Here is a 27512-nt window from a genome sequence, read left to right as displayed (position 1 = left end):
GTCATGCAAACCCTTGTATGTAGAGCAAGTAGTTTGACTGATTTCTGACATTTATTATTCCTAGTCATTTCTCCCATAGGCAGCTGAATCGGAAGTTCTAAACAATCGCAAAAACGAGCACACTTCCACGTTCAAGAATAAGGTCAACACAATAGGAATGGTATAGCAGAAAATTTTGGTGGTTTTAAAACCTTGACTTTTCCAAACTGCGGCATACCTTGAAAACGGTTATCGTCCCATGCCTACTCCAGTGTGGATCTTCATGTGTTGATTAATCGATGATGAATGGCTGAAACTCTTCCCACACTGAGAACATGTGTATGGTTTCTCTCCAGTGTGGATCCTTAGGTGTTGATTAAGGTTGGATGGTTGGCTGAAACTCTTCCCACATTGAGTGCATGTGTATGGTCTCTCTCCAGTGTGGACATTAATGTGTAGTTTAAGGTGTGAAGATTGGCTGAAGCTTTTCCCACACTGAGAACATGTGAATGGTTTTTCTCCTGTGTGGATGATCATGTGTTGATTAAGTTGTGATAACTGGCTAAAGCTCTTCCCACACTGAGAACATGTAAATGGTTTCTCTCCAGTGTGGACTTTCATATGTTGATGAAGGTTTGACGAGATGCTGAAACTCCTCCCACACTGAGAACATGTGAATGGTTTCTCTCCAGTGTGGATCTTCATGTGTCTATTAAGGTTTGATGAGACGCTGAAACTCTTCCCACACTGGGTGCAAGTGAATGGTTTTTCTCCAGTATGGATTTTCTTGTGTTTATTAAGACTTGATGAGAAGATGAAACTCTTCCCACACTCAGTGCAAGTGAATGGTTTCTCTCCAGTGTGAACTTTCTTGTGTTTATTAAGTCTTGATAATTGTCTGAAACTCTTCCCACACTGAGTGCAGGTGAATGGTTTCTCTCCAGTGTGGATCTTCATGTGTAGTTTAAGGTTTGAAGATCGACTGAACCTTGTCCCACACTGAGTGCATGTAAATGGTTTCTCTCCGGTGTGGATTCTCTTGTGTTGATTAAATTGTGATGACTGGCTGAAACATTTTCCACACTGAGTGCATGTGAATGGTTTCTCTCCAGTGTGGATTTTCTTGTGTTTAATAAGGGTTGATTTATGTCTGAAAATCTTCCCACACTGAGTGCATGTCAATGGTTTCTCTCCAGTGTGGATCCTCATGTGAATCTTAAGATTGCCTTTTCCTCTACAACTCTTTCCACAGTGACTGCAGGTGAAATGACTCTTGTCTCTCGTTTTTAAAATACCGTAAGTCTGTAAATGATTTTTTTCTTCAACTTTGATATGATGTTCCTCCTCTTTACTCACCACATTTTCTTCAATTAGGTCTGAAATAAAATAAAAAACAGGTTTTTATTAAGTCTTTAAAACGGTCATCAAAAGCTGAAGTCAAAAGGCGCTAAAAACATTGGCTACATCAGCTGTCATTTTGATATTAATTCTGTTGATCATCAGTTACAATGCAATAAAAAGCTTAGTTTCTACCTTTTATATAGAGTATAGTGTGTGTGTGTGTGTGTGTGTGTGTGTGTGTGTGTGTGTGTGTGTGTAAGACAAACATTCGAACACTTACCTTGATATGTTTTAGAAAAAAGAATCACCTCAGCTCTCAGTGTATTTCTGCACGCACACTATAATTTGCTGTGTTACTCCATAGAACTCTATATAACAGCCCAAAATGTTTTTGCACAGGCCTATATAAGGGTTAATATGGCCAACTAATAATCCACAGAAAAAAAAAATGACAAATTGTCCCCCTTCTCAACTGGGAAAACACCCAACAATCAAAAAGGCCCCACTTGCCTCAGTTAAGGAGCGTGTTCATGACTCCACTATAGGAAAGAAACTGGGCAAAAATGTATAGCAGAGTTCCAATAAGAAAACCACTGAAGCCAACTTGGGTTCTGCAGCAAGACAATTACCCAAAGCACACTAGCAAGTGCACTTCTGAATGGCTGAAGAAAAACTAAAACATTTTTGGAGTGGCCTAGTCAAAGTGCTGACTTTACGCAGAGTTACAATAAGAAAACCCCTGCTGACCTGAACGAACATGAAAGCTTCTGTTTGCCAGAAAACATCTTGATAATTTCCCAAGACTTTTGGAAAAATACTCTGTGGACTGACAAAGGTTGAACTTTTTTGCAAGGTTTCTGTGCCATTATGTGTGGCATAAGAGTAACACTGCACATCAGAAAATGAACATTATACCAACAGTAAAATGGTGGCAGTGTGATGGTGATATCACACTGAAATTATGATATCACCCACAAAATATCCTAAAGGAGAACGTCTGGCCATCTGTTAGTGACCTCAAGCTGAAGCCAACTTCTGCAGCAGGACAATGATCCAAAGCACACCAGCAAGTGGACTTCTGAATGGCTGAAGAAAAACTAAATAAACACTTTGGAGTGGCCTAGTCAACGTCCTGACCTGAATCCCATTGAGACGCTGTGGCATGACCTTAAACAGGCGGTTCATGCTCGAAACCACTACAATGTGGTGGAAAAACAATTCTGAAAAGAGGAGTGGCCCAAAGTCCTCCAAAGTGCTGTAACAGACGAAAACACTTGATTGCTGCTGTTGTTGTGGCAAATGAAGAGTTCAGATGGCATGATTTTAGCCCCAATTTTGACAGGTTTTGAGAAATTGCTGAGAAATGCCTGAAATCACAGGCAAATCAGTGCTCATTCACGTGAGTAACAATCACACAGTGTGAACTATCAAAGACATGATCTGAGAGAAACGCTGAGGAGTTGCCCATGAGATATTTGGCATGCTAAATTATCTGGAGCCTTTGCCAATGTCTGAAATGTGTTCTGACTGAAAACAACATCTTGATTACCTACAGCCAATGAGAGAGCAGCATCCACGAGTATGGGTATCTGCAGCGGGAGGTTGGGGGAGAAGTTAAAAGGGCTTCTTTTTAAGGTCTATTTGGACCCAAGAAATGGAGGAAAAACTAGTGGAAGTATGGCAGGAGCACCCGTGTCTGTGTGACATGTCATCTGAGAAAACCACAACCGGGTCGAAAAAGAAAAAAAGGTTGAGAAATTGCTAATTCCCTTTAAAGCCAGGCCAGCAAAATATTTTCTAGCCCATTAAAAGGCTTCTTTTTCATAATGTAGTTAATAACAAAAATATATACTACGTGACCTTGAGATGTTTCCATGTCACTTGTGAGACGTAGTTTGTGGACTGACACCAAGACGATTCTTCTTATTTTAAAGTCATGCAGTGTGAAACCCCCTGTCATCAATCCATCTTGCAGTGTAAACAAAGCAGCGATGAACGCTACCCCAGATAGTCATGTGGTGGGAAAACGTCATACACACGACTATTCTGAAAACCATGCAGTCTGAACTCAGCATTAGCTGACCAATCAGAGCCCACTGAAGGCAGATCTTCAGAGGAACCAGGAAATATGGTAGTTGTTTTCAAGCTAGCTGAGTAGCAGTATAAAATTAAGGTAAAAATAAGGTGATATTTTACAATGTCAATGGTTTCTCTCCAGTGTGGATCCTCATGTGAATCTTAAGATTGCCTTTTCCTCTACAACTCTTTCCACAGTGACTGCAGGTGAAATGACTCTTGTCTCTCGTTTTTAAAATACCGTAAGTCTGTAAATGATTTTTTTCTTCAACTTTGATATGATGTTCCTCCTCTTTACTCACCACATTTTCTTCAATTAGGTCTGAAATAAAAATAAAAAAACAGGTTTTTATTAAGTCTTTAAAACGGTCATCAAAAGCTGAAGTCAAAAGGCGCTAAAAACATTGGCTACATCAGCTGTCATTTTGATATTAATTCTGTTGATCATCAGTTACAATGCAATAAAAAGCTTAGTTTCTACCTTTTATATAGAGTATAGTGTGTGTGTGTGTGTGTGTGTAAGACAAACATTCGAACACTTACCTTGATATGTTTTAGAAAAAAGAATCACCTCAGCTCTCAGTGTATTTCTGCACGCACACTATAATTTGCTGTGTTACTCCATAGAACTCTATATAACAGCCCAAAATGTTTTTGCACAGGCCTATATAAGGGTTAATATGGCCAACTAATAATCCACAGAAAAAAAAAATGACAAATTGTCCCCCTTCTCAACTGGGAAAACACCCAACAATCAAAAAGGCCCCACTTGCCTCAGTTAAGGAGCGTGTTCATGACTCCACTATAGGAAAGAAACTGGGCAAAAATGTATAGCAGAGTTCCAATAAGAAAACCACTGAAGCCAACTTGGGTTCTGCAGCAAGACAATTACCCAAAGCACACTAGCAAGTGCACTTCTGAATGGCTGAAGAAAAACTAAAACATTTTTGGAGTGGCCTAGTCAAAGTGCTGACTTTACGCAGAGTTACAATAAGAAAACCCCTGCTGACCTGAACGAACATGAAAGCTTCTGTTTGCCAGAAAACATCTTGATAATTTCCCAAGACTTTTGGAAAAATACTCTGTGGACTGACAAAGGTTGAACTTTTTTGCAAGGTTTCTGTGCCATTATGTGTGGCATAAGAGTAACACTGCACATCAGAAAATGAACATTATACCAACAGTAAAATGGTGGCAGTGTGATGGTGATATCACACTGAAATTATGATATCACCCACAAAATATCCTAAAGGAGAACGTCTGGCCATCTGTTAGTGACCTCAAGCTGAAGCCAACTTCTGCAGCAGGACAATGATCCAAAGCACACCAGCAAGTGGACTTCTGAATGGCTGAAGAAAAACTAAATAAACACTTTGGAGTGGCCTAGTCAACGTCCTGACCTGAATCCCATTGAGACGCTGTGGCATGACCTTAAACAGGCGGTTCATGCTCGAAACCACTACAATGTGGTGGAAAAACAATTCTGAAAAGAGGAGTGGCCCAAAGTCCTCCAAAGTGCTGTAACAGACGAAAACACTTGATTGCTGCTGTTGTTGTGGCAAATGAAGAGTTCAGATGGCATGATTTTAGCCCCAATTTTGACAGGTTTTGAGAAATTGCTGAGAAATGCCTGAAATCACAGGCAAATCAGTGCTCATTCACGTGAGTAACAATCACACAGTGTGAACTATCAAAGACATGATCTGAGAGAAACGCTGAGGAGTTGCCCATGAGATATTTGGCATGCTAAATTATCTGGAGCCTTTGCCAATGTCTGAAATGTGTTCTGACTGAAAACAACATCTTGATTACCTACAGCCAATGAGAGAGCAGCATCCACGAGTATGGGTATCTGCAGCGGGAGGTTGGGGGAGAAGTTAAAAGGGCTTCTTTTTAAGGTCTATTTGGACCCAAGAAATGGAGGAAAAACTAGTGGAAGTATGGCAGGAGCACCCGTGTCTGTGTGACATGTCATCTGAGAAAACCACAACCGGGTCGAAAAAGAAAAAAAGGTTGAGAAATTGCTAATTCCCTTTAAAGCCAGGCCAGCAAAATATTTTCTAGCCCATTAAAAGGCTTCTTTTTCATAATGTAGTTAATAACAAAAATATATACTACGTGACCTTGAGATGTTTCCATGTCACTTGTGAGACGTAGTTTGTGGACTGAGACCAAGACGATTCTTCTTATTCTAAAGTGATGCAGAGTGAAACCCCCTGTCATCAATCCATCTTGCAGTGTAAACAAAGCAGCGATGAACGCTACCCCAGATAGTCATGTGGTGGGAAAACGTCAAACGCACGACTATTCTGAAAACCGTGCAGTCTGAACTCAGCATTAGCTGACCAATCAGAGCCCACTGAAGGCAGATCTTCAGAGGAACCAGGAAATATGGTAGTTGTTTTCAAGCTAGCTGAGTAGCAGTATAAAATTAAGGTAAAAATAAGGTGATATTTTACAAATAAAGCATGAGCACACACTGTTTTGCACTGGTTGTTGCTAGATTGGATATGGATGCAGCCGGAAGTTAACGAGAATTGTTTATATTATTTATTTAGAATTATTATTTTATTATTATCTTATTATCTAGTGGACTCAGACACGGCTCCAAATGAATCGAAGCTGTTTTTTAGTCTTTATAAAGCATATAAACACAGTTATTCTCTCAAAAAAAAATCCATGTTAGCCATTTAGCAACTAGGCTACAGTCACCGGGCAGACAGAAGCCCTGCCCATGACCCGAATCCGCATCTGTTCTTAAGCGGATTTTACTTGAATGAAGCAAGTAAACTCAAATGTTCACGCACCTAGTTACGCGTGAATAGCGTGATATATCCGTGCGTCTGGTGTGAACACAGTATAAACCCAACCGTTACATTAACGTAAAAACAATAGTTGTACAGAGTATTATGTTATCTATTAAGTTACCCAATAAATTGTATTTTTTAACGTCTACCCTACCCCCTACCCCCTAACCCTAAACCCAACCGTCACAGTAGTCAAAATATTAATTATTGTTATAAAGTATCATTAAAAATGCTGCTATATTAACGTGCATATTGCACTTCCGGTTGTCTGCCTATCCAATCTAGACTTTAACTTTTGCACCCCATAAACACAACCAAGTTTGCAAAAACATTTTTTGTTGTCTCGTGACAGAGCAGTATCATTATTAGTGACTGCTAATATTAATATAGTCGTTTCTGAATTGCAGAATCCTCATTTACTCTCAAGGCCTCGGTATACCCTGGTATATTACACTGACGGCCCATTAGAAGCTGGTGTTGTCAAGGTGAGAAATGTCCATCAATATTCATGATACAGACCCACCCACGCATAGACGTTATAGCAAAAAAAAAGTGTCTTATCTGATGTAAATCAATATATTGTTTAAAGTGAATGAGCAAACAGGGTGATTTTCAGATCATCTGGTGGCAAAAACTCTAACCATTATCAATTAGTTTAAAAAGCTGTATAAACACATTTATGACCTGCTGTTTAGCTTTGTTTCTGTGATTTTAAAAGTAAAAGTAACATGCATATCCATATTTTCTCAAAAATAACACACACATGCTGCTTGCACATTATTGTAGCAGTTTGTGCTTAATACAGACTTCAGACTTTAGCCTTAATATATTAGACTTAAATATATATTATATAACCAGTATATTTATAAGAAAATGAAAACAGTACACATGTCAGGGAATGTCAACACGTCTCCTTAGACCCCGGAGGGTTAAATGTTTAACAAATCTCCTTTTACTTACCATTTGATCAATTAAAAGCCACCTGAGCTTCAGACCCTATTTATTACCTTGTGAATAGAAAGTGGATTTACTTTTCTCTGTCTTTATATAAAATCATTTGTTTCTTGTGCTTGTTCAAGAACTCAGATAAGGCTGTTGATCATTATTGTTCTTCAGGCTTATTAATGAAGAATCAGGAATAAACACCAACCTATTTGTTGTTCAGTATCTTCATGTTTAATTCTGCAGGGTTCTGGATCACTCATGTTCTCGCTGTCCTTCAGTAAACTCTTCACTTGAGCCTGGTGGGAATATTCCAGAATTGATAACAGAAACACTTGCATTAAATATTCAGTATATAATTTACAACCATAACTGTTTCCTAAACATCATTAACTGTATTAAAAACATACAAACAACAATGATGAAAAGTCTTATAAAGTCTTTCAGTCTGATCAATGATAAATATTGTAAAATTCCTCCAGAAAACACATTTTTAAAACATTTTCCCCAAAATATTTCCTGAATTAAAACACTCTAATATCATTTTATAAATGCATCCTATTAAAATATGTTTTATCATCAAAATATTCTTACACAAGCTACAAATACGCGTTTCTTCCCTGTTCAATAAATGTACGTGTAAGTCTTGAGTGGCCGATTCTACATCTCATGTGTGCAGCGTGATCATGTCTCTGATTGTTTACATTTATCTCTCAATATTTTAATGAATTAAGTGTTTTATATTATTATACTAATCCCAAATTATGTTTTACTGCAGAATAAAGTGTTTGCGTCTCAGTTTACACAAGCATATGTTCAGTTATAAAGTCAATATTCAATATAATCAGCATTAAACTACGTCTTAGTGAATGAATTAGATGGAGGTACAAATGAAAGGTGTCCAGATAACCCGTGAGTAAGACATTACAAGAGTGTTTACAGCGTAGCATCGAGCTAAAAACAAGAGAGTATATTAGCATTGACCACATATGTTACAGCAGTTCAAAGCGGAAGATAATTCCCGCAAGTCTGCGAACGCTACTATGGTCAGATATCATACACTTACTCTGAATAGACGAACAACACCCGTAACATGAGAGGAATTAACGCAATTAATCATCAAACTGCAAAGCTCAGCTCTCTCCGATCTCCGCCTCAGAATAAGCGCCGTGGGCGGGATATTTGCCAGCACGCTGATCAGCGAAAGCTGATTGGCTGCCTGTAGGTGGCTCTGAGAAAGATGATTGGCTGTCTGTAGGTTCAGAAGAATTGCGGGTATTCAGTCAGGAGAAATAGTAAGTGGTTTGTTTTGGGAGTGCACCTATTATCAAGTGTTTTGGGTTGACTTTATATTTTCTTTAAAAAAAAAAGTTTAAACTACGTTAAGCGTTTTAGAATGTAGTAACTTAATTTAGCTTAGCATTAGCTTAATTTTGAACTTGCTTTCATGTAACAGAGTCAGAGCTAATGTTATATTTCAGTCAGGATAGCGTGAAATTTGCACCTCAATACCTTTATCTTGGTTTTGTGTGATACACTCTGAAAATATGAACTGATAAAGAAGATAAGAAACATAAATAAGGAAAAAATCATATACCCATGAGAAGTGTTTAGTTGACACTGTAGTAATGTATACAATCAATCTGCGGTCAAACTGGCCTATATATATAAACTATATATATATATATATTTAATCAGGGCCAAACAGTGTTTTGTGTGAGGTTTGAAGGGCTCTTATTTTATAATTTTACTTCAGATGCCCCTAGACTGATTTCACACAGCCGCCATTTTTAAAAGCGAAATCAAGGCTGTGGTGGGAAGAAACCCGGAAGTATCGCTTGGAGTTACATAGCAATGTTGTGTACCTGGCTGTATATCTTATCAACGAAGAGAAAGCGACACAAGTTTATACTTTCACCGTCTTCCGAGTGACCCGAAGGTCCCTTCTGAATGAATGGTGAAAATAAAAAGGGATATCAGACCTCATTTTCAGCTATGTTAAGGGAAATGGCACTAGTTAGCTAACGTTTTCTTTCCCAAACACACGTTTTAGATGCCATTTATCAAACTCAAGTTAATAAGCTGATTCTTTCACTGTTAGACTTGTTACGATACTGAATTTCGGTACTGAGTTTAAAAAAAAAAAAACATTTCCCGTTAAACAGCGCTGGTTTGCCATTGTGTTCACGAGCTCAACAGAAATTATTGTGATTGGCCAAGGAGGTCATCAGTTCACCCACCACTGTTTACCAAGCGCAAACGCAGACGGGCGATCTGCTTGATGACTCGACTGATCTTCGCGGTTGCTGCACACTCCAGTATCCATGTTTGCACTGGGAGAAGAGCGGTGAGCTGATGACCTTCACGGCCAATCACAGTCATTTCTGTTGAGCACTGGTGAACACTATGGCAAATCAGTAGTGTTTATGAACGTGCTCAGCGGCGCTTAAATGTTAGTGAAATTGACGTTTTTAAAACGTCAGTACCAGTACAACACTATTACAGACAACACGAGGGTGTGCTACAGAGGACTGCATTGTTTTAGCACTCACCCGGTTACATTGGCTGAAGCAGGGAAGCCCCCATGGTGTTTACCTGGTCCCATGAACTAAAGCCTAAGAGGACACTTAAGCGTATTACTCTTAAAGAGATTGTGATGTTGTTTGATGCCCAATATGCTTTAATTCTTTAAATGAATCTTACTGAATGACATTAAAGTGAAATGTTCACACCATATCTGCTTTTTTAAATCTTGGCAACAGCTGAAGATTTGTAGTACACAGCATGTTACTGCAATGTTTACAGTGCTGATCTTATTCTTCTGGGTTTATTCCCACCGCAGCCTCGCTGTGGTTCTTTAAAATGGCGGCCGCGTGAAATAAGCATATGAGAAGTGTTTAGTTGACACAATGGTAATGTCTACTATCAATCTGAGGTGTAGCTGGCCTGTGATATCTAGTAGTTTTATTTATTTTTTTTTAATATAAGGGACAGTGTCTTGTTTAAGGTTTAAAGGGCTCTTATTTTATAATTCCACATCAGATGGCCATAAAAAGGTTAAGTTTACACCGTGGGAATGTCTACTATCAATATAAGGTGTAGCTGCTTGTGAAATCAATTTGTTTTATTGGTTTACCTTTTTGAATACAGTGACAGCAGTATCGTTTATAAGAATTTAATGGCTTTTATTTTGTAATTACAGATAAAGCAGTCTCAAAATTCTGGTTATTTATTTGCGTTCATTTGTTATTTTTTCATTATTATTTAATATTTCATCAGTCAGTGAGATGCTGATCTATCATGAAAAACATGCGTTAGCTGCGACAGTATTTGTGTTCAGTTCAGTTTTTAGCACTTTACCATAATACGCAGTGTATGAGCGAATGCTGATGCTTCTTTGCCATCTTGTTCAGACACTGAACAACTTGCTGAAACTTTTAACTCTGCTTGTCATTTTGCTTTAAATGAAGTTGCTTCTCTTACATTTAAGTTCAATTCCTCAGCCCTGGTTAAATGTATCTACCCGTACTCTCAGGCAAGAGTGCAAAAGGGCTGAGCGCAGGTGGAAAAAGGATGGGCTTCAGGTTTCCTACCAGATTTTAAAAGACTGCTTAAATTAATAAAGACTCGGTCAGTGAGGCTAAATCTAAATATTTTTCAAATTCGATTGCTAGAAGTGATTGCTTTAAAACCATAAATTCAGTTCTTAACCTAGCCGTTTGCTCTGTTCCTGTTGTCAATCTGGAGACGTTCTTTCTTTTTTGCTCAGAAAATGCAAGATATTAAATCACACCTCTTTCACAGCGACATAGATCACTCTAATTTGGTCCCTCCATAAAGCAGTTTCACAAATTTTCAGCCTGTATCTTGTTCTCAGCTACTTAATATAATTTCTCAGATGAAACTCACCTTTTGTCCTTCAGATGTACTGCCTTTCCGTCTATTCAGAGAGGTTTTAGATACAATCTACTCTTCCCTCTTAGCCGTAATAAACAGCTCATTAATAAACTGGGTTTTCCAGATGTTTTTAAACATGCTGTTGTACAGCCCCTATTAAAGAGGCCTCATCTTCATCCCGCGGTGCCTGACCACCAGTGGTGTAAAGTAACTGATTACAAATGCTCAAACTACTGCAACGGAGTAGTTTATCTCAGGAATTGTAATTTACTGAGTAGTTTTATAAATGTGTACTTTTACTATCCCTTGAGTGCAGTATTGGTACTTTTACTCCACTACTTTACTTCAACCTGCAGTCACCACTTTATTATTTCTTGTCTATGGGGATTAGAAAAATCAGTCATGTGATTCCTGTCCAATCAAATCACACATTGAAGGTAAATCGCATCATATTGAACTACCTCAAGACATGGGTGATTTATATTTGCAACAAACAAGCGTTAAAAGAGTCCAATAAGATGTCCAAAATCCTTATACACAATGACTCAGACTGTTTACAGGCATGTCACAGATGAGAAGATGACGAATGTTTACTGTATGATCGCCGAAATGGCCTTAAACACCCAGCAGGCACAAGACGTCAAATATGACGTCAAATTGACATTGTACCCTAATGTTGTTTAATTGTTTAAATATGAAAATCATGTTGACCTCAGAACTCAACGTCAACCTAAAACCAATCAAATATCAACGTCTAATGATGTAACATGGTTACCACAATGACGTGACGTTAGCACAATGTCTACCAGATGTTGGATTTTGGTTGCCATACCTGATTAAATAAATGTCAGTATTTGACATCAATATGACGTTGGTTTAAGATGTTGTCTAAACGTTGGACTTTGAGGACTTCCTAACATAACCTAAAATCGACCAAATATCAACGTCATTTGACGTCAAAATAATGTTATCCTTAGACGCAGGTTAGAAATCGAATTTTGGTCACCTGACATCACAACCTAAATCAAACCTAATATTAACATCTTATGACGTTGTGTGCCTGCTGGGCAATAGCGAAATGCACTACAGAATGTTACGTTTACACACATCCACAATTGACATGTAAACGCATCAGCTTTTCCCAGCCAAATACTCACTACTCTTGAGTTCTTTTGAAAGGGCTACTTTTTACTCAAACTTTGAGTTATATTTACAACAGGTATTTTTACTCTACTCGCACAAAATTTTTATTTAATTCACCTTTATTTGTATAGCGCTTATACAATGTAGATTGTGTCAAAGCAGCTTCACATAAAAAGGTCAAATTGGAACAGTGTAGTTCAGTTTTCAACTTTTAAGTTCAGTTGAGCTCAGTTCAGTGTGGTTTAATAATCACTACTGAGAGTTCAAACACTGAAGAGCAAATCCAACGATGCGCAGCTCTACAGATCCCGAACCTTGCAAGCTAGTGGCGACAGCGGAGAGGGAAAAACTTCAACAACTGGCGAAGGTGAAGAAAAAACCTAGAGAGAACCAGGCTCAGATAGGCACGACCGTTTCTCCACTGGCTAAACGTCTTGTGCAGAGCTACAGTCCAAGTGCTGGAAGCTGGACCTCAGCTAAGACTCGTCTGTCCCTGGAGCGTCACAGGAATCAGTCTCATGCTCTCTACTCCTCATTTTTAGGCAAGTAATGGTACTTTTACTTGAGTATGATTTTTCAGTACTCTCCACCACTGCTGACTACTTCAGGCAAATATTGAAGCTCTCATTTATCTCAAAAGTTTTAGAGAAAATTGTACTTTCACAATTGACCTCATATCTGGACTTTTTTTAAATATTTTAGTCCCGTTTCAATCTGGGTTTTAGAGTAAAACACAGCACTGAGTGTGCACTACTGAAAGTCACAAATGACATTTTACTATCCATAGATTCTGGGTCATCTGTGATTTTATTACTTTTAGACCAAATCGCTGTTTGATACTGTAGATCACAACATTATATCGAATCGACTTGAGTGTGTTGTTGGGGTTTAGCCTTGCCTTACAGTGGTTCTCCTCATATCTGAAGGGGAGAAGTTTTTCTGTAAATATTGGATCCTTTACTTTACCACCTAAACCCATTCATTGTGCTCTATTATTTTCTTTTTATATGCTTCCTTTAAGCTCAATACTCCGCAAACATAAACTACCACTGCTATGCTGATGATCTCCAACTATATTTTCCTATCAAACTAGGAAAAGATTTATCTTTAGAACATCTTTTCTTATGCCTAACTGACATTAAAGGTGGTTTCACACCTGTCAATCGATTCATTTGTTCCAAAACGAGGATTAAAAATGTTATGTTGTTGCTCTTTGGGGTTCGCTTTCACACAGCAAAGTTTCTAAACGGACCAAAATAGGTAAAACAAGTCACGTGTGAGAACTCTCCTCACATTGGTCAGAGTTTCACTGTTTATTCCCGCTCAGATGTCAGGGGAGGTGGTGTTTGACAGGGGGCTTTAAAAAGACAATTTAGATATCTTTTCTGCTGGAGATACTGTTGTCCTAAAAAACAAAACAAAAAAACGTGAATATAAAAAAATCTGATAATTACAACAGGAATGGTATAGCAGAAAATTTTGGCGGTTTTAAAACCTTAACTTTTCCAAACCACGGTATACCTTGAAAATGGTTATCGTCCCTTGCCTACTCCAGTGTGGATCTTCATGTGTTTATTACAGCGAAGAATAAGCGCAGTGGGCGGGATATTTGCCTGCACGCTGATCAGCGAAAGCCGATTGGCTGCCTGTAGGTGGCTCATCGAAAGCTGATTGGCTGCCTGTAGATGGCTCTGAGAAAGATGACTGGCTGCCTGTAGGTTTAGAAGAATTGCGGGTATTCAGTCAGGAGAAATAGTAAGTGGTTTGTTTTGGGTGCACTTTATATTTTCTTACATTTTTTTAACTACGTCTGTAATAACTTAATTTGGCTTACCTGTATATAGCATTATATTATTATAGCATTTTAACTTGCTTTCATGTAACTGTAATATTTCTCTCTCTCTCTCTCTCTCTCTCTCTCTCTCTCTCTCTCTCTCTCTATATATATATATATATATACATAAATAAATATACAATATAAATATATATATAAATAATATATATAATATATATATAATATATAATATAAATATATATCCAGATTTTTTTTTCTTTTTAAAATATTTCCCAAATGATGTTTAACAGAGCAAGGAAATTTTCACAGTATGTCTGATAATATTTTTTCTTCTGAAGAAAGTCTTATTTGTTTTCATGCTAAAATGTATGGTGAATAGGTGCTTATATGCTGATAAGATCGGGACTAGAAAGGCAAAATGGTATATGCCGAGCTAGTGTTTTTGCCATGCTGATAAACTTCCGGTGACCTGTTATTGTGAGTTTTTTCCATTTTATACGGTTCCTTATACAGCATCGATGTTGTAATGTAATTCAAATACAATCAGTTAAATAAACTTTGGCATTCATTTAGTTGCTCGAGCGTAAAACGAGACAAAAAGATGTTTTCTCGTGAGCGCCTGTCAGAACCGGCAGGCTAGCGCAGAAGCTCCATTGAATATACTGGGGTAAAATAAATGCTCATATTATACAGACACGGCGGAGAAAATTTAAATTTAATGCAGTGCTTCTTATAAAATCTGAGACCCACTTTATATCAGATATCACTCAGCCAGTGGAGATCGCTGATTTTTAAAGAAAACTGACCTTAAACGTGCCGATTTTGCATTGGCATACACTTCACTGGAAACTATTAACCATTGATTAAATTTAATATTGGGTGGACAAATGTCCTAAATCTTCCATTACTTGGGGCACAGACTTCAATACACACCTGTCAACCTGTTTCCCCGGGATTCTCCCGTATTTTACAGTTCTATCCCGCTATCATCCCATAAAGGTATTTTCCCGTACTTCTCCCGCATTTTCAGTCTTCCTCTGAAGGGTGGCAAATAAACATTAAATAGCCAATCCTCCCTATACGCAACCCATACCGCCGAACCACCAGGGGCCGCCCCTTGCTCTTACATGTGAGTCTGTTCTGTGCTTTCACTTTGTTTAGGCATGAAAACACTTTAAAATAAATATAAAAATGGCGCGATTCCCTTTTTCTATTTCACTACAGGTGGCGTCGTCCCTCCTATACAATCCTCAAAACAGTCATATAGCGGTGCGTGACTGTCAGCTGACGCGCTCCATAGTGATAAATAGACGGCGTTTCCCAAACGGATTCTGTACATGCGATTTGAAGCGGAGTGAAAGTCTGGGTTTGGGGTGCATGTATGAACAGACATATACACTTAATTAATATTAATAATAATATTAATATCTAAAGATGTCGATCTTGGTGGGGTTTTTTCAAACACAACTAATTTCGTCCTAAATGAGCATAAAAAATTATGAAAGCAATCGAAAGCTTTCATTATAACGTTAGATCTGTGCATTTTTAGTGACACCTGTTAATTAATGTAATCAAACAAAAATAATCTAAATAAATGAGATTCATTCGTTGCTCTTTCATCAGAATGTGTAAGTTATACAGTGAAGAAACGGCTATAGAGATTTGATGGCTTAATTCTATTTCATTATAATAGCTATTAATTTTAATAAGCTGAACTGTTTGCTAATGTAATTGCTGCTATAGTGTATACTATTTATTTTTTCTTTTGTAAATAATGATAATTATATTAAATAAATATTATTAATTATTAATAATAATAATAATTATTACTGACTATTTAACTGTTTATTTAAGGGGGGGGGGGCTTATTATGGTGGGCATATCCCTTATTTTCAAATCCAAATGTTAACAGGTACGCTTCAATATGGTAACAAACGGTGACTTAGATAGGTTTCCCTCCAGATTCTCTACAAATTCAATTCTAAATAATTTTCTGTTGAGATTTTCTGTTGTTGATATCTGGAGAGAGAAAAAATCCACAACAGAAACTATAAATGGTGCAGCAAGGATCACTCTTAAAAATCTCAAATAGACTTTTGGTTAGTTTCTCAGAGCTTAGCTATAGTAACTGTAAATCAATTGATATCCACGCTTCTCCGCTTACAGATCAACGTGCTGTTTCTCTTTGAGTTTGTCTCTCTGCATTACTAGATGTATACTCATCTTCTTACCGGAAATTGAATAATTCTGTGCTTTGGTCCGAGGATGTTAAAAAGGATATTGCATTATTGATTGAGGAACACTGTAGCAGAGCTTGTGAAAACCAAATCTGTCAACACAACCAGCATATTCCATCACCTGAAAAAGTATCAACAAAAGTATTGAGAACATGTGAATGGTCTCTGCAGTGTAGGCATGGGCCGGTATAAATTATCACGGTTTGATGCACTCTAATATATGCACTTATTAAATGTCTGGGCAAAAAAACTAAAACTTTTCCCACTTTGATCACAAAATTTTTAATTTTGAGAAACATTTATGATATTGTGGAGCAGTAAACATGTCAGGCTGAATAACTCAAATGAATCATTGACTTCTGCTGTCTTCTTTAGATTCAGAAACACAGATTTCTTTACAATTTAAAAAGAATTTTCTGCTGGAGATACTGTTGTACTAGGGAAAAAAAATGTTGAAAAATTTTGGCGGTTTTAAAAACCTTGACTTTTTCAAACCGCGTTATACCTTGAAAATCATTATCATCCCATGCCTACACCAGTGTGGATCCTCATGTGTTGATTAAGGGATGATGATCGGCTGAAACTCTTCCCACACTGAGTGCATGTGAATGGTTTCTCTCCAGTGTGGATCTTCATGTGTTGATTAAGGTTGGATGATCGGCTGAAGCTCTTCCCACACTGAGTGCATGTGTATGGCTTCTCTCCAGCGTGAATCTTCATGTGTAGATTAAGGAGTGAAGATTGACTAAAGCTTTTCCCACACTGAGTGCAGGTGAACGGTTTCTCTCTGGTGTGGATAATCATGTGTTGATGAAGTTGTGATGACTGGCAGAAACTCTTCCCACACTGAGTGCACGTGTATGGTTTCTCTCCAGTGTGAATCTTTATGTGTTTATTAAGGTTTGATGATTGGCTAAAGCTCTTCCCACACTGAGTACATCTGAATGGTTTCTCTCCAGTGTGGATCCTCATGTGTTGAGTAAATTGTGATGACTGGCAGAAACTCTTCCCACACTGAGAGCATATGAATGGTTTCTCTCCAGTGTGGATCTTTGTGTGTTTATTAAGGCATGACGAGAAGATAAAACTCTTCCCACACTGAGTACATGTGTATGGTTTCGCCCCGGTGTGGATCTTCATGTGTTTATTAAGAAGTGATGACTGGCTGAAACTCTTCCCACACTGAGTACATATGAATGGTTTCTCTCCAGTGTGGATCTTCATGTGTTTATCAAGGTTTGATGATTGGCTGAAGCTCTTCCCACACTGAGCGCATGTGAATGGTTTCACTCCAGTGTGGATCTTCATGTGTTGATTAAGGTTGGATGATTGGCTGAAACTCTTCCCACACTGAGTACATGTCAATGGTTTCTCTCCAGTGTGGATCCTCATGTGAATCTTAAGATCCCCTTTTCCTCTAAAGCTCTTCCCACAGTGACTGCAGGTGAAATGACTCTTGTCTCTCTCTTTCAAAATACCGTAAGTCTGTAAATGATTTTTTTCCTCAACTTTGACATGATGTTCCTCCTCTTTACTCACCACATTTTCTTCAATTAGGTCTGAAATATATATAAAAAAATTATTAAGTCTTAATTAAGTTTTATTAAGTCTTTATTAAAGTCCCTTGCTGTTAGTTCAGTGACAGGACTAATAGATAGACCCTTACAACAGACATTTGCACACTTACCGTGACATGTTCGAGAAAACAGAATCACCTCAGCTCTCAGTGCATTTCTGCATGTACACTATAATTTGCTGTGTTACTCCATAGAACTCTATATAACAGCCCAAAATGTTTTTGCACAGGCCTATCTAAGGGTTAATGTGGCCAACTGATGATCAACAGTAAAGATGACAAATTGTCCCCCTTATCAACTAGGTAAACCACCAACAACAATCAAAAGTGCATGATTATTTGGCGTCATGGCCTTGCATTAAAAGATTATAACGAAAGTCAATGGGCCAGAAACAGCCATGAACATAATAAAAAGAGTAGTCAATTTGAACAATACACAAAGATTTGAGCCTTTTCGAAAACAGGAAGTGGAAAGTAATGAACTACATCTACTCACGTTACTGTACTTAAAGTAGTTTTTTTTTTGAGAATTTGACTTTTTAGAGTAGTGTTTAAACTTTAATTTTACTCATACTTAAGTATGATTTGCCTAAAGTATTGCACTTCGCTACATTTTAAATCATATGCGTTACTGAGTAAAAAATAAAAACATAAAGAAACGCAACGGAAAAAGAAAAAAGTAAACCGCGTCCACGGGGAAACCACGTCACTGCAGCAGCAGCGTGAGAAAAATCAGCGGTAAACTTGTCTATTTACTGTTGCTGGAGTTGGATTTATCGCCGGAGTTTAGAAAGTTTATCAGCAAAATGCCTGTCAACCCCAGCAATGACAAGGTAAGCTACTGTATAAGGCTCATTATTAATTTTAGCCATGCCTGTGCCCTTATAGGTGTAATATGGAACTTTATGATGCAGAAAATAAATAAATATCACGTGAACAGTTTAGAATGCTTAGTATAAAAGCATGTCCAATCCATTGTTTAATGTAATGTTTGCACTTGTTAGACTATAAATCTCATCACTAACGCTAAAGTCTGATAATCTTTTGCAGAAATGATCTTACGCTGACATATTTCCTACTCTTGGTGGCACTTATCCCACATAGTGTGCATTGTATATGGTTGCCATGACAGCCCTAAACTGACAATTCTGTCACTGCTTGTAATAGGCCTAAATATGTTTGATTCTCTTATGTTGAACACAACAGAAGATAATTATAAGAATGCTGGAAAGCTGTATCCATTGACTTCCATAGTATTTGTTTTTTCCTGCTATAAAAGTTGTTACACCAAATTGTTGTGATGATGCAACCGCGGCACTTCCCTGCACTTGATCCACAATATAAAGATCATTACTATGTAAAAAAGTAAAGCACATGATATGATACAGACCGCGATGGATGCGGGGAGACGTTTTTTTCAGCACAGAAGTAACTCGAAGGCGTTCGCCTACTGGCTGCATCAGCAGCGCGCACCTTTTCTCTGTCTGTTTTAGTTACCTATCTATCTTTCTATTTTTCTTTTCATCTGCACCAGGGCCCGCGGTAACTTTATCACGAGTTGTTGAATTTTTCCTTAACCTGCAACTCTTTAATTTACAAATGATATCTATCATGAAGAACTGCATGCTTCTCAAGCTTTATGAGAAGTGTCTTCATTTCTTTTCAGGTGCACTCAGAGGACAATCGCCTGTTATATCATGTCATTTAGTTTTTGATTGTCAGCATGATGTAGGCCTTTGTAAATATAGTTTAAATGGTTTAAGTAACCAAAAAAATAATACAAAGTAGTGTAATGCATCTCTGAGATTAATATTATAATGTAACTGATTACAAAAAAAGAAATGACAGTAACTTTTAATATTTAATGTATTACATTTTGGAAGTAACTCGCCCAACTGTGTTCGTAACATTGGTAATGTTCGTTAGCACAAAGATTAGATATTAACAGAGACTTGGAGCAAAATTGTTCATGCACAATGGGCTCTATGCACAGCTACACACTAAAAAATGTTATTTATTTAACCCAATGGTTAAGTTAAACATATTTGGTGCTTTGTTGGGTTATTTTTAACCTTTATTGGGTTATTTATTAATAACTCAACCAGTTGGGTTTAATATTTGGTGCTTTGTTTGGTTATTTATAACCTTTATTTGGTCATTTATATTATAACTCAACCAATTGGGTTAAAATTATGAATTTCAACAGTCAACTGATTTAACGGACACAGAACCGCTGTATTAATATGAGTGCGTAATTTTGTTTTGCGTTATAAAGTTTAAGCTCTAGCGCAATAACATTGTTTTTTTTTAAACAAATTACCTGTCCATCTTGTGTTTATTATATCCATTTCACCAGCACTCTTAATTATTGATGACACAAACGCACACTTCATAGCCGATCTATATTAAATGGATAAAGGCTTTCTCTACCTCACATGTTCATCTCTACAGTTTTTTTTTTTTTAAGAAATGATACACATATTTGGGATATTCGGCTATCATTCTCACCTTTAGGACACAGCGAAGACACTTATTTATTTACACAGCCATAATTATAATGGATAGTAGTAGTAATACCAGCATGGAAAAATAATATTAAAATCAAAATAACCTAATGCATTGAGTTAAAATAACCCATAGTTGGGAAGGTGCTATAATAACCTATAGTTGGGGTATTTTTAACCCAAGTATTTTAACAGAGTAGAATTTTAAAGCCAATGATAAACTTCCGGTGTAGCTAAATGTTCACAAGGTTGTTTTTACAGCATCAATGTTGTAATGTAATTACAATACATTCAGCTAATTAGACTTAAGCATTCATTTAGTTGCTCAATCATAAAATGAGATGAAAGATGGCGTCAGTAGCAACAGACTAGCGCAGAAAGCAACAGTTCCAGGTTTTGATGAAAAAGCTACACATTAATACTTTACAAGTACAGCAGTTTTCTTTTTACTTAAGAACCATGCCATTTTTAATTAACTTTTAAAAGCACATTTTAATTTAAACGGTGAAGTGTTTTTTTTGTTGTTTTTTTTTTGGCTGCAAGCACAGTTAAATGTTCAAACTATTTACCTGTTAGCAATCAAGAAATCACCTAAATAGGACCTGCCTGACAAAGTAGACCAAATGAGCCTCAAAACTAGACATCATGCTGAAATCCAAAGAAAATTAAACAAATGAGAAAAAATAAATAAAAACTTGAGATCTGCCGGTCTGGAAAAGATTATAAAGTCATTTCTAAAGCTTTGGGACTATAGCGAACCACAGTGAAAGTCATTATGTACACATGCCAAAAACATGGAACAGTGGAGAACGTTCCTAGGAGTGGCCGGCTGACCAAAGTTACCTCAAGAGAGCATCGACAACTCATCCAAAAGGTCACAAAAGACCCATAACAACACCCAAAGACCTGCAGGCCTCACTTAAGGTGAGTGTTCATGACTCCACCATAAGAAACTGGGCTCAAATGTAGCAGATGTTTAATAAGGAAACCACTGCTGAGCAGAAAGAACATAAAAGCTCGTCTCAGGTTTGTCAGAAAACATCTTGATAATTTCCCAAGACTTTTGCGAATAAACTTTTTGCAAGGTGTGTGTGCCATTATGTGTGGCGTAAAAGTAACACTGCATTTCAGAAAATGAATATCATGCCAACGATAAATTTGGTGGTGGTAGTGTGTCTAAAATGATGGCGATATCCCACTAAAATGATGATATCACACACAAACTATCCTAAAGGAGGATGTCTGGCCATCTGTTAGTGACCTTAAGCTGAAGCCGACTTGGTGCAGTTCTGAATGGCTGAAGAAAAACAAACTTATTTGGTGTGGCCTAGTCAAAATCCTGACTTGAATCCCATTGAGACGCTGTGGCATGACCTTAAATAGCTGGTTCATGATCGAAAACAATGCTCGAAAATTTAACAAATCTCCTTTTACTGAGCATTTAATCAAAACATGGGAATAAAAGACAACTGAGCTTCAGTCCCTTTTTTTTCTACTTTTCTCTGTCTTTATTTGAAATCATTTGTTTTTTTGTGCTTGTTCAGTAACTCAGTTTTTGATCATTATTGTTCTTCAGGCTTATTAATGAAGAATCAGGAATAAACACCAACCTATTTGTTGTTCAGTATCTTCATGTTTAATTCTGCAGGGTTCTGGATCACTCATGTTCTCGCTGTCCTTCAGTAAACTCTTCACTCGAGCCTGATGGGAATATTCCTGTATTTATAGCTGAATTGAAGGAGGAGGAGCTTCACTGGAGAAGGAGGTACAAATATGTCAATATTAAAAACACTTACATTTTTTTCTAACACATTAGTTTTGCCCATATTTATTAATTGATATTTTAATGCCATATCAGCAGCAATGACTAGAATCACAGAAACACTTGTATTAAACATTGAGTATATAATTTACAATCATAACTGTTTCTTAAACATCATTAATTTTATTAAAAACATATAAACAACACTGATTAATAAGTCTTTCAGTCTGATCAATGATAAATACTGTAAAAATTCAAAAACATTTGCCTCAAAATATTAAAATATGTTTTATCATCAAAATATTCTTACACAAGCTACAAATAGGCGTTTCTTCCCTGTTCAATAAATGTACGTTTAAATCTTGAGTGGCCGATTCTACATCTCATGTGTGCAGCGTGATCATGTCTCTGATTGTTTACATTTATCTCTCAATATTTTAATGAATTAAGTGTTTTATATTATTATACTAATCCCAAATTCTGTTTTACTGCAGAATAAAGTGTTTGCGTCTCTTCAAGAGTTTACACAAGCATATGTTCAGTTAGAAAGTCAATATTCAATATAATCAACATTAAACTACCTCTTAGTGAATGAATTAGATGGAGATACAAATGAAAGGTGTCCAGATAACCCGTGAGTAAGACATTACAAGAGTGTATACAGCGTAGCATCGAGCTAAAAACAAGAGAGTATATTAGCATTGACCACATATGTTAAAGCAGTTCAAACCGCAAGATAATTCCCGCAAGTCTGCGAACGCTACTATGGTCAGATATCATACACTTACTCTGAATAGACGAACAACACCCGTAACATGAGAGGAATTAAACCAATTAATCATCAAACAGCGAAGCTCAGCTCTCTCCGATCTCCGCCTCAGAATAAGCGCCGTGGGCGGGATATTTGCCTGCACGATGATCAGCGAAAGACGATTGGCTGCCTGTAGGTGGCTCAGCGAAAGCTGATTGGCTGCGGGTATTCAGTCAGGAGAAATAGTAAGGGGTTTGTTTTGGGAGTGCACTTATTATCAAGTGTTTTGGGTTGACTTTATATTTTCTTAAAAATGTTTAAACTACGTTAAGCGTTTTAGAATGTAGTAACTTAATTTAGCTTAGCATTAGCTTAATTTTTAACTTGCTTTTATGTAACAGAGTCAGAGCTAATTTTATTTTTCAGTCAGGATAGCGTGACATTTGCACCTCAATACCTTTATCTTGGTTTTGTGTGTAACACTCAGATAGTATGAAATGATAAAGAAGGTAAGAAACATAAATAAGGAAAGAAACATATACCCATGAGAAGTGTTTTGTTGACACCGTGGTAATGTCCACTATCAATCTGAGGTAAAACTGGCCGGTGATATCTAAGTTTTATTTTAATGTAAGGTTTAAAGGGCTCTTATTTTTATAATTTCACATCAGATGGCCATAAAAAAGGTTTAGTTGACACTGCGAATGTCTACAATCAATATAAGGAGTAGCTGCTTGTGAAATCAATTTGTTTTATTGGTTTAGCTTTTTGAATACAGTGACAGCAGTATCGTTTATAAGAATTTAATGGCTTTTATTTTGTAATTACGGATAAAGCAGTGTCGAAATTCTGGTTATTTAGTTGCATTCATTTGTTATTTTTTCGTTATTATATAATATTTTATCATCAGTCAGTGAAACGCTGATCAATCATGACAAACATGCGTTAGCAGCAACAGTACTTGTGTTCAGTTCAGTTTTTAGCACTCTACCATAATACACAGTGTATGAGCGACCGCAGAAATACCTGGGCGGCTAGAATGACCGCAGTCAAGTGTGCAGTGTTTGTTTCCCTTCACGGAAAATGAGGATTTATTTATGCTCCACTGTTATTGCTGCATCACAAAACTCTGTAATTTATATTGGCTACATTTTTATAAACTTATTTAAACATAATATATGCTAGAAGCCTAGCCTATAGCCTACTTTAAATAAGTCAACATATATGCGATTTGCCTCTCATCACCGCAACATGCACGTCTGTTTATTCCTTCTTTTATAAACAGACCTACATTTGACCAGCCATTTAGCAAAGCCCATACTGATATTTCTGTGCCAGTATGACACTATACACTAAACTGAGGAGTTCAACCATTTCAAAACACTCGCTCATTACGAGTGAGAAGGAGAAAATGAAAGTGCGGTGCTGGGATAAAATCAGATTCTCAAGTAATAATCTTTAAAATAATGACTTAAAATATAAATGTTGATAGAGGTTTGTGATACAGCGGAGCATTAAAGAGGTGTATTTTCAGTGGAGCGATCGAGTAAGTAGCCCAGCTGTGTTTATTTGACGGAGAAAGAAAAAAACTTGGTTTAAAAATGGTTTGGGAAAACCAAATCTGGCAACACAACCAGCATATTCCATCACCTATAAAAGCCTGAAAGTTTTACAATTAGTTTAGACTTGCTGGAAGCTGTAGTGTATATTTTTGTTTATGTTTTGCACATTTAATTCACCACGGGCCTGTTTCAGTAAGGAGGTTCAACCAACTCTTGAGTTTAAACTTGAACTCTGAGTTTATTTACCGGGAAATTCTGAGTTTTCGGTTTCAGAATAGCTTATCTGAGTTAGGTCAATCAATTTTGAGTAGTGTAACTCAGAGTTAAGCGCACACACTGCGACTATAAAAAGGTATTATCAATGGAGCGCAGATATTACGAGTGACTATAAGATCAGCATTTCTTTCTCCAGCTGAACTTGATCTGCTCATGTAAAGTTATAGCAAATATGAGCATAAAAAGCAACACCACTGCATCAGGGAAAGAGACAGCATGGGAAAACAGCTGCTCAAGTTATGTGTAATTTTACATTAAAGGTATTCAAGTATAATAAAATAAGTAATGTTATGTGGGACGTTTATAAATTTAGCACACGTTCCCAATTTTATACATGGTGATCAGTTTTAATAGATGTAAAAGTGCACTTGTGTGTGTCTGCCTCTATTATTGATCAGGTGATAGAGGTTGATATGACATTTAGAATGTGAGCTGAACTAAACAATAGTTTTTAGAAAGAGTAATAATCCCATTAATCTAGTTACAGCACATGTCCCTGTTGAAGGACAGTGAATTTAAGCAAATTATTCATTAAAAAAGGACAAGCCATTCTTGTACGTGACTGTTCTTTGTGTGACTGAAATGTAGGCAATAGCTGTTTCCATCCAAATATATTAATTAAATTTATGTGCAAAACTGGAATATCGCATAAAAGACATGCGAATAAAGCAGCGTTTCCATCCAACGAGTCAAAGAGAACAAAAATCGCCACTTCCTAATTAAACGGGCACCAAATATTAACAGTAAAAACAGAATTTACTGCGGTAGACGTTAGATGTTAATCTTTTCTTTACTTACTAAATGTACTTGCACCTCAGAAGACAATGCTGACACACAATGAACGCGTGGGGGCATTTGAAGCCATGAGACGCGGAGAACAGACGCTCTTGACAAGCTTCAGACGCTCTGAAGGTCATTAATAATATGATAACATTAATACTGAAATGGTTAAGGCGTTTTAGAATGAATGACCATAACAACATTTCAGATGTGTTACAGTCTGCTCAGCCTGCTGGTTTGTCCATTCACACACATTTTCATCATCATATGATCTCTTATAACAAACCTTTTTTTAATGCACACACTGGAATTTGTTCAGTAAAAGTGTTTCCATTGTAGTTTATGCGCATCTCTTCTATTGAATAAAAGTTTATCCTACTCAGTTATGTGCATGATTTTTATGCGTATTTTCAAAGTTATGTGCATCTTGTCATTTCCATCAATTGTTTTTATGCGCATCTCCAAAATGAGTATTAAAATAGGTGGGTGGAAACGTAAGGCTAAGGCGAGAAATACCGCTACGTCTTTAAAAAAAGGGGAGGAGACCGACAGAAACTCAGAGTTTAGAGCTGTGTTTCCCAACCCTGTTCCTGAAGGCACACCAACAGTCCACATTTTCAACCTCTCCCTAATCAAACACACCTGAATCAACTTATCATAACATCAGAAGAGACTCCAACACCTGAAGTGAATGGGTCAGAAAAGGGAGACATTCAAAATATGTACTGTTGGTGTGCCTCCAGGAACAGGGTTGGGAAACACTGGTTTAGAGAACCTAACCTGGTCCTGACCAGGTTAGGTTCACAGAGTAAGTTACCACAGTAACTGACTCTGAGTTAAGGTTACCTCTCTTTCAGAAACAGGCTTGACTTACCCTGCTTTCTCCAGTTTAACTATCCTGCCATTTTGAAACGGAAAACCCAGAGTTTCCCTCAATTCAGGTTTAAAATACTCTTGAGTTTTCACTTAACGTCCTTTCTGAAACAGGCCCCTCGTAATGCCAGACCATAAACAGATTAGTCTTTTTCAATGTATTTTTCTATTTGTTTTAATTTAAGGCCAAAGGTGTCATTTGTTTTTGGTAATAAACAATATTTTAAATTGGAATTTAATTGACCATCTAATTTTTGTTGCATCAGTCATTGTTGGGATAATAACTTTTAAAGCTGGAAGCATTAACAACTTAAGTCGAAATTTATTGGTCAATTTGAAAAAAATAAAATAAATAAATTAAAAAAAAAATTATATATATATATATATATATATAGGCAAGGCAAGTTTATTTATATAGCACATTTCATACACAGTGGCAATTCAAAGTGCTTTACATAAACATGAATAAAAGAAACAAGTATAAGAAAAATAAAAACAAATTATAGAAATGGTAAAAATAAAAATAAAATAAAAGCTGATAAAATGTGTTATAAAAAGAATTAAAAAGAAGAGAAAAACATAATAGTTCGATCTGTCGGACGTAGCACAGTGCTCATTCAGTAAAGGCACAGCTAAACAGATGTGTTTTCAGTCTTGATTTGAATGTGCCTAATGTTGGAGCACATCTGATCATTTCTGGAAGCTGATTCCAGCAGCGAGGGGCGTAGTAGCTGAAAGCCGATTCACCCTGCTTTGACTGAACTCTTGGGATTTCTAATCTATTTGATCCTAAAGATCTGAGTGATCTGTTAGGTTTGTATTCAGTGAGCATATCTATAATGTATTGAGGTCCTAGGCCATTTAGTGATTTATAGACCAGTAATAATACTTTAAAATCTATTCTGAATGTGACTGGGAGCCAGTGTAAAGACCTGAGGACAGGTGTGATGTGCTCTGATTTCCTGGTTCTGGTCAGAATTCTGGCCGCAGCGTTCTGGATGAGCTGCAACTGTCTGACTGTCTTTTTGGGAAGGCCAGTGAGGAGGCCATTACAGTAATCCACCCTGCTGCTGATAAAAGCATGAACAAGTTTCTCTAAGTCTTCACTGGAAACAAAGCATCTAATTCTTGCAATGTTTTTGAGATGATAGTATGCTGATTTACTAACTGCTTTGATATGACTATTAAAACTCAGATCTGACTCGAGTCAC

At 37.0% G+C, this 27512-nt stretch overlaps 1 protein-coding gene and 1 long non-coding RNA gene across 2 annotated transcripts; both read right to left on the bottom strand.

The window, feature by feature from the left end:
• Position 1: 1 nt before the first annotated feature.
• On the bottom strand, positions 2–2105 carry LOC130216680 (gastrula zinc finger protein XlCGF57.1-like). The gene is made up of 2 exons (XM_056448565.1): positions 2068–2105; positions 2–1351 (listed from the first exon to the last, which is right to left on the bottom strand). Exons 1-2 carry the CDS (start codon positions 2103–2105, stop codon positions 229–231), a joined length of 1161 nt encoding a protein of 386 aa, XP_056304540.1. The 3' UTR covers positions 2–228.
• A 1420-nt stretch (positions 2106–3525) lies between these two features.
• Positions 3526–8291, bottom strand: LOC130220683 (uncharacterized). Its single transcript, XR_008836217.1, has 3 exons — positions 8212–8291; positions 7354–7444; positions 3526–3718 (listed from the first exon to the last, which is right to left on the bottom strand). It is a non-coding gene; the product is annotated as an uncharacterized LOC130220683 (long non-coding RNA).
• Positions 8292–27512: the final 19221 nt, after the last annotated feature.

This window comes from Danio aesculapii, chromosome 3 (assembly GCF_903798145.1).
Source record: "Danio aesculapii chromosome 3, fDanAes4.1, whole genome shotgun sequence".
NCBI classification, from domain to species: domain Eukaryota; kingdom Metazoa; phylum Chordata; class Actinopteri; order Cypriniformes; family Danionidae; genus Danio; species Danio aesculapii.
This window is presented reverse-complemented; position numbering and strand designations above follow the sequence as displayed.